Below are 20,864 nucleotides of genomic sequence, written 5' to 3'. Positions count from 1 at the left end.
TTAATGGATATGTCTAACTTATGTTCATTAATTTCAGTAGGTTTACTCTTGAGTAAACCTTAGTTGGATACAACTCATAGGTTTGCTAAGCTCCAGATCTGATAATTTCGAATAAGGACATAAAGAGCTTCTATATATATGGAGTCATATTAATGGTATCTATATAATCTATATAAATGGTTGTTGGCTGGTTTTATCAGTGGGGTAATCTTAAAGGCGGGTGAGTGGCCAAACCCTCTCCCTCTCCCTCTCCCTCTCCCTCTCCCTCTCCCTCTCCCTCTCCCTCTCCCTCTCCCTCTCCCTCTCCTCAAAGGGACATGTTAGAAAATCCAGTTTCTTTCTAATACTTGAAGTCAGGGAAGAGACACATTGGAGTGCCTAAGTGAGAGCAGAGACAAATATTGTCCATTTTTTAGCCATTTTGCAGGGAAACCAGATTGATATCTGGCTCTGCGAGTGAGAGAAGGGCTTTTCCTCTTTATTTGCTTGCCTATGCCTTCATCTCACTACCTCATACTGCTGGAAGTCCAGAAGGAAGAAGGTGACGAGCACTTGGGGTATGTGAGATTGTCAGAACATCTCAGGAGAGCAGCTTTTGCTAACAAACCGCTGGTTGTTAACCTAATTATGACCAGTCGCAGTTCTTCAGAGTCTCAGTCAGGGCTGTCTTAGACTTATTACCAAAACACCTTCAAGCTAGACACTGAACTTGGGATGTTTACAAAAGTATGTGATCTAGCACTAAGCTGCAGCTCTTTCTTTATGTGTGACTGGGGAGATGGTGTTTCTCCACCTGGAAATAGTTCTGTTTCCCAGGACGGCAACTTTGGTTAGGCATACTCTGTAACATTGGACTTTGTAAATGAATGATAAAGTGCCAGATTCTTTTTTCTACTGTGAATTATTTGACTTCAGACATTAATATTGCATGTACAGATTTGTATATGCTGATATGTCTATTTAAAACAGCCTAATGGACAAAGTAATGCGCGGTCCCATTTTTCCCAGCTGTGGGTAGGCACTATATTGTTGACATTTAACAGGAGTTGCTTGAGGACTGGGGTTGCTTGAGGACATTATTATCAAGTGGCCACTTAAACTGAAATTTCAGCTATACAGTTTAGTATTATCTTGACCTGACTGAATGTATATATTTTCTAGGGATGTGCATGGCGTTTGCTTGTGGGATGATAAAGGCCCAGCAAAAATACACCAGGCTTTGAAAGAAGATATCCTTGATTTTATTAAACAAGCACAAGCAGTAAGTTTTCAACTTGTCCACAAGTAGATTCTTTTCTCCTGATATCTCAAAAGTGTATTTTCTCAAAGGCAGCTCAACTTTGCATACAGAACTGAGAATAACCACAAACATGATGGGTCACCTAATCCAAATCTCCCTGGATAGGGCGGTGTGTACTGTGCAAATGTTGGGTATTGTCATCTTGCAGCTTTTTTACAAGTTTGCTTTTGTAACATCAGAGTTCTCTGTGTTATGTATGGCATAATTTTTTTTTAAAAAAAGAACCAATAGCTTCATTGGTGGTAGGCATTAGAAGTACTCGTTTGTGTTTTTATACTGTATCTGTTTTTATACTGTACCTGTGATCTTCGGATGAAGGGTGGTATAGAAGCTTAACAAATAAAGATGATAATATTTTGAGCCATCTCTTCTTTCAGAGAGTGCTGAGCCACCAAGATGATACTGCATTACTGAAAGCCTATATTGTAGAGTGGCGTAAATTCTTCACGCAGTGTGATATCTTACCCAAGCCATTTTGTCAGTTAGAGATTACTCTCATGGGCAAACAAGGCAGCAATAAGAAGTCCAATGTAGAAGACAGTATTGTACGAAAGGTAAGTGCTTTACTGTAAATATACACCATCACAAAGAGAGTGTGTTGTAGCACGAATACATGGCATAGCATAGTGAAATCTTGCATCGTCCATAGTTATACTGAAGCATCACTTTAAAGTGGGGGTTAGAACTGATGATTTACTGAACTGCTTCTCTTTCCACTGCCAGACACAATTCCATAATGCAGTGCTATTCATCCAATGTAGTGGTAGCTTTGCATATTCCTGCTGCTTTTCTCTTAAACAAATTTGTAGGTAGGTGATGAATATGTTCTTCCTTTGAAAGTGTGAAAAGAGTGTGGCCAAAAAAAGCAGTTGGTTTATGTTTCCCTGAGTTTTAAAGATAAGACAGGGTGAGCGCATAATTAGCTGGAGTTATTTAAAACACACTTTCTACTCAATTAACAATGCTCACTATAAAGTGACCACAAACCTCATTGGAGAACTTTTTTTTTTTGTTAGTCCTTGGTAAAGAGAGTGGCAATTGTAACAGAACATTTGTTTTTTTTAATAGCTGTCATGTGGACATGCTGTACAATTTGAGAAATAAGTTTAAATCTGAAACTGAACTTTTGCTAGGCCCTTCAAGGGCCAGTTTTTAATGGGTTGCCTTTTGATAATTTGTACATACCTTTTAATGTTATTTCTTCTTCTTTCTGTCTTTGCAGCTCATGTTAGACACTTGGAACGAATCCATATTTTCAAATATAAAGACTCGCCTTCAAGACAGTGCAATGAAGCTGGTCCATGCTGAAAGGCTAGGAGAAGCATTTGACTCTCAACTTGTCATTGGTGTTAGAGAATCGTATGGTATGTGTTGTTTTATGGGACATGTCTTCAGAACCCCATTAATATACAAACCATCATAGTTTGCCTCCAGCTACAATTTGCATTGACAAAAGGATTGATGACAAGTGTACAGAAAAGACCAGTAATCTCTGTAGTCCAGCAGCAGGAGCAGTTTTTTTTCTTGATGCTTGAAACTTGTCCCTTGTCTTGATTAGTAAATAAGGAATTTCTTCAGACATTTCAATCAGTGATGATCTTAAGATTCATGTTACTGCTGCTTTTGCACAGGCAAATGCCCTGGGAATTATTCTTTTTTTGTGGGGAGGAATCTGAAATCCCATGGGTTGGTGGAAGTTAAATTCGATATTTTTTAAACACTACCCTTTTGGTGCTGTAAGTTCCAGAGTTAGCCCTCCTGGCCTGGCCCAGCCCTTGCCACTCTCCTAGAATGCCCATTTTTCAGGTCTTATGCTGGAAAGATCTTTCAGTAATGACTCAGGTGACTGAGCCGACAGGTTGAGGGAGTTAAGACTGGCATATCTTTGCCCAAATTGGCATATGGGGCTTACGCCAGCATAGCCCAGCAGGACCAGGAATCGGCTGACTGAGCGAGGGATCCTGTGGGTCTTTATTTGCTCATCCTGAGACAAGTCCCTTACCTGCTAACTTACAATCTAAAATTGCCCTAAAAAGCACACTTTTATTAGACTTCTAAGTTGTCATAGTCTTATGTCCAGATGATCAGGAATTGTTTTAAAAAATGGAAAGCTAGACTATGTTTTTCTGCCTATTGTTATATTCATTGTCATTAATGGGAGAAGTGTGTTTCATCATATAGAAGCCCAGGAAGAATGCTTTAACTTTATATTCCTCATTTCAGTTAATCTGTGTTCTAATCCTGAAGACAAACTCCAGATTTATCGGGATAATTTTGAAAAAGCATACCTTGATTCAACAGAGAGATTTTATAGAACTCAAGCCCCTTCGTATTTGCAACAAAATGGTGTTCAGAATTACATGAAATATGTAAGTTCAAAGGTGTTGGTATGAAGTTGTTGGTCCTGTTAATGTTAATATTCTAAGTAATTGTTGTTCTGCTCTCTACAGGCAGATGCTAAATTAAAGGAAGAAGAAAAAAGAGCACTACGGTATTTAGAAACCAGGCGGGAATGTAACTCTGTAGAAGCGGTATGTGTTAGTTTTAGCTATATATAGCAGGTATAATTATATACCATTGTATGCCCATTTACGTGGGTACAAACATCACCAAGCTCTGTGGGACTTGTGTATGGGATTGCCCTGTAGAATGTGTACATGCTTCTGCTTTTTTATCCCTGTGTTTTAGGACCCTTGTTCCCTTGATTATTAAGGGACGCAGGTGGCGCTGTGGGTTAAAGCCTCAGCGCCTAGGACTTGCCGATCAAAAGGTCGGCGGTTCGAATCCCTGCGGTGGGGTGCGCTCCCGCTGCTCGGTCCCAGCGCCTGCCAACCTAGCAGTTCGAAAGCACCTCCGGGTGCAAGTAGATAAATAGGGACCGCTTACCAGCGGGAAGGTAAACGGCGTTTCCGTGTGCGGCTCTGGCTCGCCAGAGCAGCGATGTCACGCTGGCCACGTGACCCGGAAGTGTCTCCGGACAGCGCTGGCCCCTGGCCTCTTGAGTGAGATGGGCACACAACCCCAGAGTCTGGCAAGACTGGCCCATACGGGCAGGGGTACCTTTACCTTTACCTTTTCCCTTGATTATAATCTTTATTAACTGTTTTTAATATTGTAATTCAAAATTGCTGTAACCCACCCTGGAACTTCATGGTGAAGAGTGGATGATGATGATGATGATGATGAAGAAGAAGAAGAATAAATAATACTCACATTAGTCAAAATGTGTATAAACGTAATTTTATCTACTATAGGGAGTGTCCTAAATTTGCTTCATACTGGGGAGTTCTGTATTTTGCAAAACTGGAGACTAGCTGATTTCAGATTATCCTCCAAGCCAGAGCTTCCCAAACTGTGTGTCACATGAATACTCCCCATGCTCCTCCTGGGGCTGGAAAGGGGTTAGTTTAACCACCAGTTTGCTAATAAAACTGAATTGCCGTGTCACAAAATGATGCATGTCTAAAAAGTGTGTCACCAACATGAAAAGTTTGGAAAGCTCTCCTCCAAACCATAGTTTGAGCAAGCCCTCCAAACCAGAATTGCAAAGCACAAAATGATCCTGGTGTGCTGTCCTAGTTTGAAGGGTTCAATCTCCCCCAAACACTTCACCCAAAATGTCTTCCATATCATTTAAAAAAAAAGACAGTCCCCTCCCATTCCTCATTCTCACAATCAGAGAAGTCTCCACACCAAAGGAAAATGGATTGGGAGGGAGGGATAAATAAGCAAACTCAGGTGTAAGTTCTTAGTTACCAGTTCTTTGAATGATAAACTGGATTGGAAAGAGTTCAAGGAGTTCATAAGTTCTTGGTGTCTCAGCTGCACAGATGAAGTGGCCCCACATCTGTTCTGTCTTCTCTTATGTAGCCTAATGTAATGGCTGCTATCAGGTGACAATTCATGGAGGGAGGAGCTTGACTGTATTCCTTCTGTTTCCTCCACTAGTATTGCCTAATGTAATGTCTGCTGCAAATTGTGGCTTGATTAAAAGAGGAAGTGATTGATTGAGGCATGCATGAAGGAGGGAGAAAGGGGTGTGTGGAATGTTCCTCATCCTCCAAAACATGATTGCAAGATCATCTCAATTTAGCTGATGCGTTTCTACATCCTAAGTACACTAATGGTTGGACTTCTACATTTCAGCTTATGGAGTGCTGTGTGAATGCTCTGGTGACATCTTTTAAGGAGACAATTTTAGCTGAATGCCAAGGCATGATCAAACGAAATGAAACGGAAAGTAAGTGAAGTGTAGCATAAATTTGTGTCATTAGATTGGTATGGACAGAGTAAAATATATAACTGATTTATATTACTGCTTTTGTAAAGAGTAGCACACAAGAAATACAATTTGACGTAGAACCAGTTCAGAGTTGCTTGCTGCCCTGCATCACTATGTGTAAATATATTTTATCACATGTTTCTTTGTTGCATTTTTATCCTGCCCTTTCTCCATGGAGCTCAGGGTCTGTGCACAAAGTTATTCTCCCCATCTTAATCCTCAAAACAACCCTGTTAATTCCGTGAGTCTGAGGAATAGTGGCTGGTCTAAGGTTAACTTCATGGCTGAGTGGGAGCTGAAATCTGTTCTACCTGCATAGTCTAATAGTTGAACCACTATATTACACATCGGGATGTTCATTGCAGTTTCAGTGCATTTCATGTAACTGAATGAGGGTTAATCCAGTGGTAGCTGAAAGCACACTTGGCCCCACCATATTGCATTATGATTGCTGCTGCATGCTTTTAGCTGTATTTCAACACCCTTGTCTGTCGTTTGGGTCTACTTAGTTTTTATCATTTAGGTGAACAGGCATATCTTTAAGCCCTAGGAATGCTATTACTTTATATGTGCCCTTTTGGCAAAGGTTTATGTTGATGACAACTGATGTCATTCTAAGTTGCTTTTTAATACATTGTTATCCATGGGTGGAAATCAGAAGAAAGAGACTGCATAAACAAACAACCCTACACACTATAATCTTTTGTTTAATTTACTCCACTACATGGTATATGTTATTTGTGGGGTTGTTTTGTTTTTTTAAAAAATAGCAATTAGTTCAAAATGGATGATTCCACCTTTCATGGTATAAACATCTGCAGTTAGGCCTGGGAATTCAAAAGGTATCTGACCTTTAAAAAATATGCTTGGCTTCTCATCCTGACAGCACTTCTTTGGCACTAGTCCAGAGCTGAATATAGCAAGGCAGCAAACGTCGTACAAGTATAACTTTCAGTCCTCAAGGGGAATGAGACTTTATGGGAACTTGGAACTATTGAGAAATTGATTAGTGAACATGGGCTATTGCAGTGAATTTCGCTGCATAGTCCTGGAGAAGACTGGTCCATAAAACCACTTCTTCCCCCACAATTTTGCTTTCCCCTGCAACCTTCCCTGAATGAATCAGTGATTTATTTGATTTACATACTTAATTTGAATTATATACTGCTTATTCTTAAAAACCTCTGAGTGGTTTACCTAAAATGTAATGCTGGCCCTGGCTAACTGTAAGCAGCAAATCAGGAATCCTCCTTGAGGATGCATTCTTTCCCTTCCTTCTCTTCCTTTTATTTATTTTATTCATTCATTCCCCGCCTTTCCCCCTGATGGCACTCAAGGTAGTTTCTCTTCTCTTCCCTTCCCTTCCAAGGGTTAATATAGTTCTCTTTCATGGTCCCAGTGCAGTCCCATTTATCGGTATTGTGCCTGTGCAGAGCCTTACTTTGGAGCCTTCTAGAGCTAGGCTAATGTTTTCTGCAGGCAGCTCACCACCATCTTAGCACACTCTCAAAAGGGCCATGACTACTACTGTAAGTTCCTTTCATCCACCTCAGTGGTAGCATGATGAGAGACTTCCTACTTCCTTGTTCTGTTAGAGGTTGAGCTTGGCTATTTAAAATCAGCACTATATTCCTTTTTATTCTTTCTTTACTATAGTGTATTTTATTAATACACTACATACAGATTTTAAAAAAAATATTTCACATCTGCTTTGATTGCTGTGAGCCTCAGGGTGCTTCTGTCTTCTCCCAACAAGCCTATTTTACTTTATTTTCACAACATTTATATACTGCTTATATACACGTATACCATAGTTCAAAGCCTAGATTACAAGGATCCTGGTATTGATTAACCATGGTGTGTATGTGATGGAAGACGATGGTTAATGCTAGAAAGGAAAGGGGAAAATTGGTTCATGGAGGAGAAAGTGTGCATTCTCAAGGCTGGCTTCCAATTTGCACATTGTGGTTTGTACAGAGCCCAGGTTAAGCCTGAACAGACCCACTGGATAATCTCAAGTCATTATTCATAGAATTCCCACTGATAGTTTGTGAAGTGGAGGAGTGTTTTGCAATTAAGAAAGCATGAATCAAACATATTGCAATTTGTAGACATTATTATTTGAATTTATATACTGCCCTATACCTGGAGGTCTCAGGGCGGTTCACAGAATAAAGCTTCTCTGGAATAAAGCTTCCAGGTGCCTTGCTACAGATGAATTGACTTGTGACTTCTTCAACTTTTTTTGTCTTCAGAGTTGCATCTAATGTTTTCATTGATGGATAAAGTTCCTAATGGAATAGAGCCTATGTTAAAAGATTTGGAAGAGCATATCGTTAGTGCTGGATTAGCAGATATGGTAGCAGCCGCTGAAACTATTACTACTGTAAGTAGGTGTTTCTTGACTTTATCCCTTACCCTTAGAAAGCTTTCCCTATATATCAGGAATATTTTGCAAAACTAATTCTCAGTTTGGTGTGAAGTAGGTGTCCAAAGTGTTGGTTGCCTTTTTTTTACCACCCAAGAAATCATGCAGCCAAATGTTTGCAACTACGTCCAGTATGATATGCTCCTTCCCACTTCAGTCCCTGCTTTGCCCAGGAACCACAGTCTCTACTAAACCTTGAAATGAATGTGTGAAATTGAATTGAAAACCAGGCTGTTTACTAGATACAGTAGGGAAATATTGCTGCTTCCTTAAAATCATTGGGGTTTTAAAATCTCATGAAATAAAACTGCAAGCTTTTACTTTTGTTGGGGTTATTAAGCAATTACAGATTTCTATTACAAATTGAAACTTTGCTTCAAAGCAATCAGCACAATTAAGAGCAAGCCAAATCCCTGGAACGTGGGGATCTTAAAAGAACTGCCACCACGCTGGCAAGATAAATTCCCTGCACCAGATTTAATGGTAGAGAAATTAACCATGGCTCTGCCTTCCAATCTGCATTGAGAGTTAGCACATAGCATGCCATTGGGGGACTGCCCAGTTGTGATACGAATGAGCAGTCAGAAGCCTCAGATTTGTACATTCATTCTCTCCAACTTTTGTGTGCAGCGATTCCCTACCTCCAGTTCTCGTTTGAGGCCAATCTTAGTAAGCAAGTTTCATCCAAACCATGGTTAGTGTCAAACCAGGATTGGGGTTACTGTCAAACCAGGTGAATTGCCATGCATACTAGGCACACCAAGCCCCAAACCTTTAGCTGGTGGTTCACGTAATGCCAGTCTTTGGTTTAGCATAACGTCTGAATCACTTCTTGGGGTGAAATTGTATTTTTTGTAATAGGAAAAGTAGCTGAAATTGATGGTGGCCTGTAAAGTCACCTCTACCTTCTAAAGAACTGGGACATCTTCCTCAAATGAAGCAGTTTTATTGGAAGCACCTGGTGTACTTTTTCAGTCTATAAAAAGGGATAGATCAAAAAGCTGACAGTAACCAGATATCTGTCAGATTGTCCACTAACACTCAACAATTTCCATTTTTAATATATTTTGAATAGTTCTTGTTCCTTTGTTCTAACAGCTTGTACTTAACAAAATTTCTGTAGAATATAGGTTCTTCCAAGAAATGTGTTTTAGGAATATAATTCAGAAAACTTTATATAAATTGTTTGAACTTAAAAATGGTAATGTGCTTCATAAAATCTAGCAAAAGTAATTACTTTTGAGCTCAATACCCTCCATAAAAATAAGTAATTCACAGAAAATTGGTTTAATTTACCAGTGCCACTGATTAATAATAATGTGCTATTTTTTCTCACAGATTTGGCTTTTTATTTTTTGTTGCTTTGCTTCTTCAATTTTTAGGATTCTGAAAAGTATGTAGAACAATTGCTCACATTATTTAATCGATTTAGCAAGCTGGTTAAAGAAGCTTTTCAAGATGACCCAAGATTTCTTACTGCCAGAGATAAGGTATGATTGTTATTAATTCAGTTGGCAATTTGTTTCAGTTTTTAACACTGTGTGTTTTAAAACACAATGACATACTTCATGTTTCAAGTCTACAATTTGTTATTGATGCTTATGGGACTTGCATGATGTAAATGAAAAATATAATAACTTGTCATCTTAAGAATTCTCTATATAGAAGTAATTGCAAGATTTCAATCATATACTTATACAATTACATTTGATACTGTCACAGCTATACATGCCTAATTAATCATGATATGTCAATATTGCCCAAGTATCTAAGTCGGGGATTTGTTAAGGTGATTATAGAAATAGTAGTGAATTGAAAGTCCTAATACTATAAACTGTATATAAAATGTTGGAGAATACCATCACAAGGTATGATGATATAATAATACTAGGTGTACTGCTGATATAATGGTAGGTTTTAAAATGCAGGCAACAAAACTGTTACATTTCTATGAATAGTTTAGCTAGTTCAGACATCATATTCGGCTGATTTAATAATTGGGATTACCCTGCATGTGTCAGGAGTGAGCTAGCAGTAAGTCACCTGGAGTAAGTGAACTTTCTATTAGAAAAAAGCAGGGTCTGCACAGGGTTGCCAGGCCTAAATGAGCACATCAGCTCTTCTTCAGTAGGTCTTGCCCCAGGAGACAGTTGCAGAGACTGAAGGTCCACAGCTGCCTCTCACTTCTCCAGGGTTTTCCTCAAGCAATCTGAGACACTGCCTGTGCTTTTGCTCCTCTTGCTAATGCCTCTCCTAGCCCTTGGGAGACTCTCCTAGTCCTAGTCCTTGGGAGACCAGCGGGAAGGGGAGCTAGTCGCAGCAGGAGAGGGAGACACCCATGCTTTTTCACCAGTCTGACTCACCTCTGCCTCTTGGCTTCTCTCACCCCCCCCCCTCTCCTGCTGCAGCTTCTGGCTCTGATTCTGGACTTCTCTCTGCCACAGACTTCCCCCACTCACTAAGCCCTATTACCTCTTCAGCTTCTGACACCTACTCCTTTCAGTCTTCTCTCTGACCACCCATCGGCAACCCACCTCCAGTACCCAGGCTTTGAGCCTTCTTCCCTTGGGGAAGCTGGTTCCTGCTACCTTTCCAGCTCGTTCCTCCTACCATTCTTCTGTGTCCAACCTTTCCATGACAGCATGTTTGCACACACCTAACCTCCACCCACCTATGTGCATTTCCCCTTCTCTTTTCTGATTAGCGAAGCATAGGTGCCAGCTCCCACTAATTCTCTTTAGCTTTCAAACTTAATACTGCAATTAAAGTAGGGAGCGCATGAACCTTCAGGGAGTTCTTGGTGGCCAAACCATAGCTTTGCAATCAGCCCTGTGTGATGTCTGAAATTAAAGATGAAGATTTTGAATGGTCGGTTTTGGAATCTGTTCCTGTGTTGAGAATTGAATGGATGTTTTCATTTTATTTTAGGCATATAAAGCTGTTGTTAACGATGCCACAATATTTAAACTTGAATTGCCATTGAAACAGAAGGGGTAAGTTGTTCGAATATTGGCTTGAATCTAATTGCCTTCTCTTTGACGTCAATTAGGCAAGTTCCTTATATAAAGTTGGTTTTCCAGGCCACCTTGTGCTTACATCCATCTTTCCCATGCTCGACATTGTATATTCAGTCCTTTACCATAAACAGATAATTGTAAGCATCAAATTACTAGAAGTTGCAATGCCACATTATATTTAAATACTTGAAACACTTGAAATTTCTGAATCCTTCCACCATAATTGACACTGTTCTAATCTAGAGGCTCAAAGAAGCCACCTTCAGAGGAGTCCCATGAAAGTGCCTGCCTTGTGGTGCTTTTGTACTGTATATTCTCCCGATTGTAACTTCTGATTGTTCATTTAATAGTAGGCCCAGAGTTTAAGTCACACACAGCTTGTGGTGATGTTAGGAGGAGCTGTTTGTTTTGATAAATCTTCTCTTATACATGCTGCACTGGCTTTCTGAGTACAGTCCCTTCTGCTAACTCATTTACACAAATTACTATTCTCCGTATTAATTACATCTGTGAAATAACATATGGACCCTTGGAAGGAAAAGAAGCAAGTGGAATTTAAGAAAAGTGTGTAAACGTTTGCCCTTTTTATTGAAGTGTCCGCCCCCTTTTAATTATTAGCAAAAGCCTAACCCGCTATAATGGTGTGCAACTTCACATTGAGGGCTGCTCAGTATAATTTTGTGATAACTGCTTCTCATGTTCGTTTAGTGTTGGACTGAAAACACAGCCAGAGTCCAAGTGCCCGGAGCTGCTTGCGAATTATTGTGATATGTTGTTGAGAAAAACACCGCTAAGCAAAAAACTAACCTCTGAAGAAATTGAAGCAAAGCTTAAAGAAGTGGTATGTGCAGATTCTAGTTTTTATCTGAGAAAAAAAAATACAATTGTGATCCCCGCAAAATTTCTTTTGATCACTCTAAAAAACAGCAGGATTAATAGGGGGAGAGACAGTCAATGCCACAACAGTTCAGTTCTTAATCTAGTTGCTGTCTGGGTGCAGAGAGTAGCACCTTACTTTTATGCACAATTAAGTATTCCTTAATATGTCTGACAGTTGCATGCAATTTAAGTTGGCTGATGTGGGGTTCAGACCTTTCACAAAATCCTCTTTTCATGCATTACTTGTGTGAAGATGCAAAATGTACTGAAAATGTGTTGGATTGTGCCTTTAGGTCTGCCCCAATGGCTAGCAGCTTCTCTCACTTGGCCATCCTCTCATTACCAGAGACATCTGGTTCAAAGAAGCATTTGCACACAAAATCCCTGGAACTCTGATTGCACTGAGTTTGAGGGCTCAGGGCAGCCTCTAGTTGAAGAGGTTACTGCAGAAAAACTTTCCTGCCCCTAGTGTCAATGCTAATATGTGGATTGTGAGGCCAGGAGCAGCTGTGCATTTTGAGGTTCTAAAAGTTTGGCATCCTCCAAACCACAACCCCTTTCAAAACAACCCACAACCCCTTTCAAAACACTTTGCCTTATTATTTCGGGGGGGGGGGGGAGTTATTAGTTTGTTTCTGTTTTATTACGCCCATCCCCTCACTTTGTATTTTTATATTGTGAACTGCCGTGTGATCTTTGCATTAAGGGTGGCATACAAAATAATAATAATAATAATAATAATAATAATAATAATAATAATAATTTTTAAAAATGTGAGTAGTGTGAGAAGGAAACTAAAGAGTCCCCATGTACTGTTGTGTTTGAGCCCTGGCACCTTTTGTTTTAGAAAAATTTAAGCACACTGTATTGCACACTAAGAGGGATGTGGATGGCGCTGTGGTCGGATTGGAAGGTCGGAGGTTCGAATCCCTGTGACGGGGTGAGCTCCTGTTGCTCAGTCCCAGCTCCTGCAAACCTAGCAGTTCGAAAGCACGTCAAAGTGCAAGTAGATAAATAGGTACCGCTCCGGTGGGAAGGTAAACGGTTTTTCCATGCGCTGCTCTGGTTTCACCAGAAGTGGCTTAGTCATGCTGGCCACATGACTGTATGCCGGCTCCATCGGCCAGTAAAGCGAGATGAGCGCCGCAACCCCAGAGTCGTTTGCAACTGGACTTAACTGTCAGGGGTCCTTTACCTTTTTATTGCACACTAATCTCTCAATGCTACTGTGTGGTCTTTTTGCAGAATCAGATACTGCTGTGATCAAAAGGGAGAAATGCAGAACTTTTCAATTAAAAGTGAAACTATGTGTTGTTAAACCACATTTGTTCCTCAGTGATAGCTTGAGAAGGAACGTAATTATATCTGTAGTCATTTCATAGAGCAGACTGCCGAAAGATCAATTTGGGAGTATGAGCTTGCCACCTCCTGGCTCGGCTGTGCAGTAACAATAGATGTTAGTAGCAACCACTGAAACTAGTCTAATGCTTTTTTTAAACAGCTATTGGTGCTCAAGTATGTGCAGAACAAAGATGTTTTCATGAGATACCACAAAGCTCATTTAACAAGACGTCTTATATTGGATATATCAGCAGATAGTGAAATAGAAGAGAATATGGTAGAATGGCTGAGAGTAAGTATCTCAAATCCTAATGTTTTTATTATTCCTCTAAGTTTGTTGATTAAAAAGGGCAAATATTAATGTTTTAAATATAAATTATCGAGAGTCTACCTCAGGGGTCAGCAAACTTTTTAGCAGGGGGGCCGGTCCACTGTCCCTCAGACCTTGTGGGGGGCCGGACTATTATTTTGAAGTGGAAAAAATGAACGAATTCCTATGCCCCACAAATAACCCAGAGATGCATTTGAAATAAAAGGACACATTCTACTCATGTACAAACATGCTGATTCCTGGACCGTTCGCGGACCACATTTAGAAGGCGATCTGGCCCCTGGGCCTTAATTTGCCTACCCGTGGTCTACCTGCACTGCAAATTGGATGTGTGCTAATGAATTTCCTTCTTAGAATAGGCCTTTATGTTTAAAATTAAGTATTTAAAAAAATTAAAATATTGAAAATTAGTAGTAGCTCTGTTTCATAAGACTTAGGCTTACAGTATTTTCTGTAAAACAGAATCTCTCAGAATAAGCCACAGAACTCATAATTTAATTAGATTAAGTTCCTTATGATAATATAACTTCTTTATGATATAACAGCTATTTATATACACAATGGCCAAGTGGTGGCCCTTACATTAGCTCCAGCCACCGCCAGTCCTCTCCATGGGACTCTGTGAGCATTGCACGGCTCTCTTTTCTAGGCAGGTGCATCTCATATGAGGGTTTCTTTCCCCCTCTCTCAAGAAGTTAGTAGGCACCCCTTCCTTCAGAGTAAGTGAGTTAACACCTTGGAAGACTTTTGACTGATGCAGAAACTTTGGGGGCAATCTTCCTGGAGGCTTGCAGAATTACTCATTTCCTGAAAGAAAGAATGTCTGCCTATATAATGGGACTGGAGGCCAAACTCTTGTTTCTGGCCAAGTCATTTGTAGGTAAACAAATTGCATCACGATGGTATCCAACCCCAAGAAACTCAGTGGAGTGGAAATAGAGGCCTAACTGTTTTTCATATAGCTATGCAACTCACATAGCAGACATTTTCAGACTTGCTGTGTTAGATGTGCAGAGCTGATCATTGGACATTGTCAAATGCAGTAGTTACTAAGGCCATACTAGCTGGTGCTTTCCAGATTTACATTTATCAACATGCTGCTTCATCCCACTTGAGACCATCTGGTTTTCCATTATCTGATAGGCCTGTGTAGCTGTCAAGCAGCGGGGGGGGGGGGGGTATGTGTATATTGTCTATGCGGGTTATACCTTTTGAATTAACTATATTTGAAAAATACAATGCTACCGTGCAGTACAAACCCTTCCTTTTAAAGATCCTATTGTGCCTACATTTAATTTGCCATCTCTTTATGCAGGAAGTAGGTATGCCAGCAGATTATGTAAATAAGCTGGCGAGAATGTTCCAGGATATCAAAGTATCTGAAGATTTGAACCAGGCTTTCAAGGAAATGCACAAAAATAATAAGCTGGCCCTACCAGGTACTCTTATTTTCCTGTGTTACATAGAATGACGCTGCTTGACTCCAGCATGAAAAGAGTCAGTTTCTTTATTGTGCTAACCTGTCAGAGATGTTTTGCTGTTAGCTCTGTGTGACTTACATTCTGATTTGGAATTCATCTGTGTTTTTGTTTGTACAGCGGATTCTGTGAATATCAAAATTTTGAATGCTGGGGCCTGGTCCAGAAGTTCTGAAAAGGTTTTTGTATCGCTGCCCACGGAATTAGAAGATCTCATCCCTGAGGTGGAAGAGTTCTACAAAAAGAACCACAGCGGCAGGAAACTTCACTGGCATCACCTTATGTCCAATGGAATTGTATGTATGCATGTGCCAGTCACTTCTGTTCTGTATTTATGTAAATATGTACTTGGTCTTGGTGAGCTGGAGACAAGTCTGTACTTAAGTACAGTTCATGGATAATTTTTGCTCCCTTTAACAGATAACTTTTAAGAATGAAGTTGGCCAGTATGACTTGGAGGTAACAACGTTTCAGCTGGCTGTGCTTTTTGCCTGGAACCAAAGACCCCGAGAGAAGATCAGCTTTGAAAACCTTAAACTGGCAACAGAACTCCCTGATGCTGAGCTCAGGAGAACTTTGTGGGTATGTGCCCAGATTTTTAAACTAATTTTATTTATAGGACAAGGGTGTGTGTCAGATGGCTGTTGTGGTTGCTCAAGAGTAACCAGGCAGGACTCCAACCTGTCTTTTACAGGCTTTATTTAGGTACAAACTATTTACAGTGAAGAGCGTCAAAAGTTTATGTCTGGCTCAATCGCTAGCAGAATCTGGGAGTGGTCTGTTTTTGGACCTCCCCCAACATAAGAGTTTCTTTACTCCCAACCTTCTCCTTCCTTCTCTGCACCTTAGGCTACTGCGCAGCACGGGCGATGGCAAGGGCCTGTTTCCCTCCTGTCCTCCTTGCCTAGGAGTGGTGTTAAGGCTCCCACAAGCATCCTCTGGTCCTTGCACCTCTCCCTTTCCTCCTCCCCGGAAGAGGAACTGCTTCGCAAGATTTTCGGAGGCTCCCTGTAACACAACTGCTCTTCTGTTCCTCGCCTCTGAGCTGATGGCAGTTCCCTGACAGTGTGTGTGTTGGGTGGATAATTTTGAAACAAAGCTCAATTTGCTATGCTTTTTAAGTAAAATCAAGTCACCTAAAAGTAAACCATAATAATATTGAGAGGGTGATAATTGCACAGAATTCCTGACTTATCTTTTATGGGAAATTGGTTTGGTAGTCTTAATGTTAAGTCCTATTTATTATTATTTATGTTCCACTATTAAGGATACACACCCTTCCAAGGTGACTGAGGGGTAAAAACAAAATACATTAATAACAGAACAAATAACAGAACAGTGCAGCTGATGTCAGTAGGCCCTGTGGCAGGACAGAACACAGAGCAGTTGATTCCTTCCCTCCCTCTTCTGTTTCCAGAACAGTTTGTTTGTTTATGTCATAAATTTATCACTAAAATATTTACAACCATAACTTAAAACATAAGTTAAAACCACAATAGAATAGACAAAAACAAATAAAAACTTATACAAAATTTGTAAGTTAGTTGCTAAGGGTGTTGTCAAAGAGTTAGGGATAGCTTTAATGAAGAGGCGAGGGAGAATACTGTAGCTATGAATATTGTTGAACTTTAAGAGTTGTCATACTTCCTGTCTTATTTTTATACTGCCTTTTTATGGTTAGAATTATTGATGATGATTCATATGTTTTTGATCAAAACAGCTTGTTCTCAGTGTAAGGGGGAAGGGAAGCTATATCTCACAGTTCCAACATAGTGATGAAAAAGTGGTCAGGTGTGTATTTCATCTGCTGGTAGTTAAACATGATTACAATTTGCCAAGTAATATTGGCTCTGTGCAGCAGTTGGAGATGGACTTTTCTTCAGGGCTTTTTTGTATGGTTGGGGGTGGGCAGTCTATTATGGTTGCTTATGTAATCACTGTTCCAGAAAAAGTTGTCCAGATATGCAGACATCACCTACTTCAGTGACAGAACCAAGCCTTAACCAAAGTCTTGCCATTAGCTAAATAACAAGGCTGGATACAACCCATAAGTTTTTAATAACTCAGTTTGGTGCAAGCAGGACTTTTATACTTTCCTTTTGCTAAGGGTGTTGTCAAAGAGTTAGGGACAGCTTTATTCAAAGTATTTGTTTGTTATTTACCGTATTTTTCGCACAATTGGACACACCGGACCATAGGACGCACCTAGTTTTTTTTTTGGGGGGGGGGGGAAATAAAGGGGAAAAAATTCCCTTTATTTCCCCCACAAAAGCAGGTCAGGGAAACCGAACCAGGTTGAGGAACAGCAGGATAGTGGCGCTGTGCCTCCCTGCTGTCCCCCGAGCTTGTGGGGCTGGCTGATGTCTGCCTGGCGCGCGGGGCGCTCTGCTTCAGCGGGCTCCACCCGCCAGGCAGCAGGCTGCTATCCGCAGCGTGGGGAGCCCTGCGGCGAACTCCTGCAAGGCTCCCCACGCTGCGGATGTGTTCCCGAAGCGCCGGGCGCTCTGCTTTCAGGGCGCCCCTCGCGCCGGGCGGCAGGCTGCTATCCGCAGTGTGGGGAGCCCTGCGGGGAACTCCTGCAGGGCTCCCCACGCTGCGGATGTCTGCCTGGCGCGAGGGGCGCTCTGCTTCAGGGTGCCCATCGCGCCGGGTGGCAGGCTGCTCTCCGCAGCGTGGGGAGCCCTGCGGGGAACTCCTGCAGGGCTCCCCACGCTGCGGATGTCTGCCTGGCGCGAGGGGCGCTCTGCTTCAGGGTGCCCATCGCGCCGGGTGGCAGGCTGCTCTCCGCAGCATGGGGAGCCCTGCGGGGAACTCCTGCAGGGCTCCCCACGCTGCGGATGTGTTCCCGAAGCGCCGGGCACTCTGCTTTCAGGGCGCCCGATGCTCCGGGAAGCAGGCTGCTATCCACAGCCTAGACATCCCTGGGGACCTCCCGCAGGGCTGCCTAGGCTGCGGATGTGTTCCCGAAGCACTGGGCGTTCTGCTTTCAGGGCGCCCGACGCTCCGGGAAGCAGGCTGCTATCTGCAGCCTAGACACGGCTAGCGAAGCGCTAATCCCGAAGCTTGGGGCGTGCGGAGCTCTGCGCGCCTCAAGCTTCTGGGTGCTGGCAAGGTCTAGACGGCTAGTGGAGACCTTGCCGACCTTGCCGGCACCCAGAAGCTTGGGGCGCGCTGAGCTCCGCACGCCCCAAGCTTCGGGATTAATGCAGCACTCCACTAGCCGTGGGAGAGCTAGGTCTCCCATGGCTAGCGGATAGCTTCCTGAAGCCTGGAGAGCGAGAGGGGTCGTTGCGCACCGACCCCTCTCACCAGGCTTCAGCGAAAGCCTGCATTCGCTCCATAGGACGCACACACATTTTCCCTTGCTTTTTAGGAGGGAAAAAGTGCGTCCTATGGTGCGAAAAATACGGTAGCTTTCATCGTTCACAGTTGCTTTGCCTACTACGAGAATGTGTATAAGAATTGTTCCGTTTTAGCAGCTGGTTAAAATAAAGCAGGATTTCTCTGCTGTTTGTATCTAGCAAACAGATAGCATGACAAAATGCTGCGGATTTGCCAAAATTTCACCTGAAAGCTTATTTTCATGATGTGTATCTCTCACTCACTCACTCTCACCTTTCTTCTCAACAGTCGCTTGTAGCATTTCCAAAGTTGAAACGTCAGGTTTTGTCATATGAACCTCAAGTCAACTCACCCAAAGACTTTACTGAAGGAACCCTCTTCTCAGTGAACCAGGAGTTCAGCTTAATGTAAGATGTAGAATTGGTTTATTCCTTAAGCGCTTTGTAGAAGATGAAGGACAATTTTTGGTCCAACAATACTTAGATTTCATTTTGCAGATGTGTCATATCAGAGCAAAACTTAAAATGGTTGACATTTTTGCAGTTAATTGAAACTGAATGTTTTGGCATTGGCCTATCAGGTTTGAAGTGTTCTTATATCTTATCTCCTACTTATAGGCAGAAATTAAAATGTTTTCATTCTTGATGTTTTTCACGATGTACTTGGCAAACATGTTTAACCAAGTCCTTTTTGTAGAGGTCAGAATTTTGTAATAAATATTATTCATTTTGGCAAGTTACAATTAATCTTGCTGATGTGTATACGCACGGGTTGAACACCTGCAAGTGGGGAGATACCTGTATTTATAGCGGTAGAATACAACACTTTGGTTGAGTCCCAAGTGCCCCCAATTAAATGCACCCTTTCACCCTTGTTTTTGACACTTGAGATGCACCTTTTTAGGACCCACCATATTTTTGTAAGTTTTTAATTTGTTTTGAATTGTTCTTAGCATTGTGTAATGATTGTATTTAAATACTTGTGTTGTGGTTTAATTGTTGTCACCTGCCGTGATCTTAGGGTGAAGGGCAGGTAATTGTAATGATGATAATCCTAATCATAATAAAGGTTTTTGAGCATTAGCACTCAGAAATAGCTTTGCCTGAATTCTTGGAGAGTCTCTTTGGATTAGGACTAAGCAGTGAAAGCATCTTGCATATCCAATATATTTTGCTTCATCTCATTTTTTATTATTTCAGAAAAAATGCAAAAGTTCAAAAGAGAGGTAAGATAAACCTAATTGGTAGACTTCAATTAACTACAGAGAGAATGCGAGAAGAGGAAAATGAAGGGATAGTCCAGTTAAGAATATTACGGACGCAGGTACGTTAATCCTATATAACCTTCTGGCTTTGATTCAGTTTTCTAACTGTTCAACTCTGTGATTTATTTATTTTTTACACTACTACAAGTATGATCTCTCTGTATGCTCTTGAAGTCTAAAGTGCTTCAGTACCTGACAGCTTGTTTTTGCCTTCCTTTACAGTTTATCTAATTAAATGAAGAGTAGATCTGTCACTGTAGGATGTGGAAATTCATGTTTAACTATCTGACTTTGTGATCAAAAGGGCTCCACAATACAGGCAGGTGAAAATCTGCTTTGCACCAGGCTACACAGGTGCAAAGCCGCAAGGGGCAACATGAACAGAAGCAAATTTTCTTATTCACAACATAGGAACAGGGACTGAGTTGCAAAATTGCTGCGGGTCCATCATGACTAGGACTGTGTGTTTTATGCGTTCCCATTGGCACACAAATGGTGATATGGGATGCAGAATTCAGCTACTTTGGTTTTAATAGAAATAAAAAGGAAACGGTCTTGTCATTCCAAGATATGCTTGGAAGAGTGTCATCCATGCTTTCTGAAATTTCAAAGTCAGCATTCATACCTAAATGTGTCATTAAAACTATGTAACCTTGGTAGTGCCACACTGACACAACAGGTTGATTTGTAGAGTCACCCTAGCAGAAATCTATGTGTGTTGTGTCCCAGGGCCTTGGGAATGTGCACCCACTGCTGCCCAGTGGCAAAGTGTGTGCTTTGTTTAATTAATTTCTGTCCTGTTTGACCATACGTTGGTAGTTTCAAACCCCTGGCTCACATGAGATTCATGAGATGCTGAGCCCCATGCCCTACAAGTTCTAAGAACTTAGCTTTCAGGAGGAATGTCTGAGCCAGCTTAATAATGACAAACTTAGTCCCAAATCTTTTAGCTGAAAATTCATAACTTACACGATCCTCTCCAGTATGCATATATGTAATATGTTAGTTTAGAGAGGCTAAGTGTTATTCTCACAAACTGCCCTCTGCCAGTACTCATACCCCTGCAGTTTTCGAAAGCAATAGGCTTTTATGATATTAAAATAAAATGGTAGAACCTTGTTTGACCTTCACTTTTACCAGCATAGTTGCAACTTTGTCTTGTGTTAGTACAAAATGTTTTCCTCTCTTGGTTGCTGTGACTA

At 41.3% G+C, this 20,864-nt stretch overlaps 1 protein-coding gene across 3 annotated transcripts in view; it reads left to right on the top strand.

The window, feature by feature from the left end:
* Positions 1–20,864, top strand: part of CUL5 (cullin 5) — a 35,688-nt gene that overhangs the window by 10,404 nt on the left and 4,420 nt on the right. For 2 of the 3 annotated variants that reach the window (XM_083736510.1, XM_083736511.1), the window contains exons 3-18: positions 1,162–1,261; positions 1,678–1,854; positions 2,523–2,664; positions 3,524–3,669; positions 3,751–3,831; positions 5,447–5,540; positions 7,838–7,968; positions 9,393–9,500; positions 10,939–11,003; positions 11,736–11,868; positions 13,408–13,539; positions 14,894–15,017; positions 15,177–15,352; positions 15,477–15,638; positions 18,687–18,805; positions 19,598–19,721. In XM_083736510.1, the coding sequence (XP_083592636.1) occupies positions 1,162–1,261; positions 1,678–1,854; positions 2,523–2,664; positions 3,524–3,669; positions 3,751–3,831; positions 5,447–5,540; positions 7,838–7,968; positions 9,393–9,500; positions 10,939–11,003; positions 11,736–11,868; positions 13,408–13,539; positions 14,894–15,017; positions 15,177–15,352; positions 15,477–15,638; positions 18,687–18,805; positions 19,598–19,721 (2,014 nt within the window). Of the gene's footprint in view, positions 1–1,161; positions 1,262–1,677; positions 1,855–2,522; positions 2,665–3,523; positions 3,670–3,750; positions 3,832–5,446; positions 5,541–7,837; positions 7,969–9,392; positions 9,501–10,938; positions 11,004–11,735; positions 11,869–13,407; positions 13,540–14,893; positions 15,018–15,176; positions 15,353–15,476; positions 15,685–16,122; positions 16,349–18,686; positions 18,806–19,597; positions 19,722–20,864 lie in introns of those variants that run through there. The other variant, XM_083736512.1, reaches the window with a different exon arrangement.

This window comes from Podarcis gaigeae (genome assembly GCF_964106915.1).
Source record: "Podarcis gaigeae genome assembly, chromosome: 4".
NCBI classification, from domain to species: Eukaryota; Metazoa; Chordata; class Lepidosauria; order Squamata; family Lacertidae; genus Podarcis; species Podarcis gaigeae.
The sequence above is the reverse complement of the archived record's forward strand: the minus strand, read 5'-3'. Positions and strand labels throughout refer to the sequence as shown.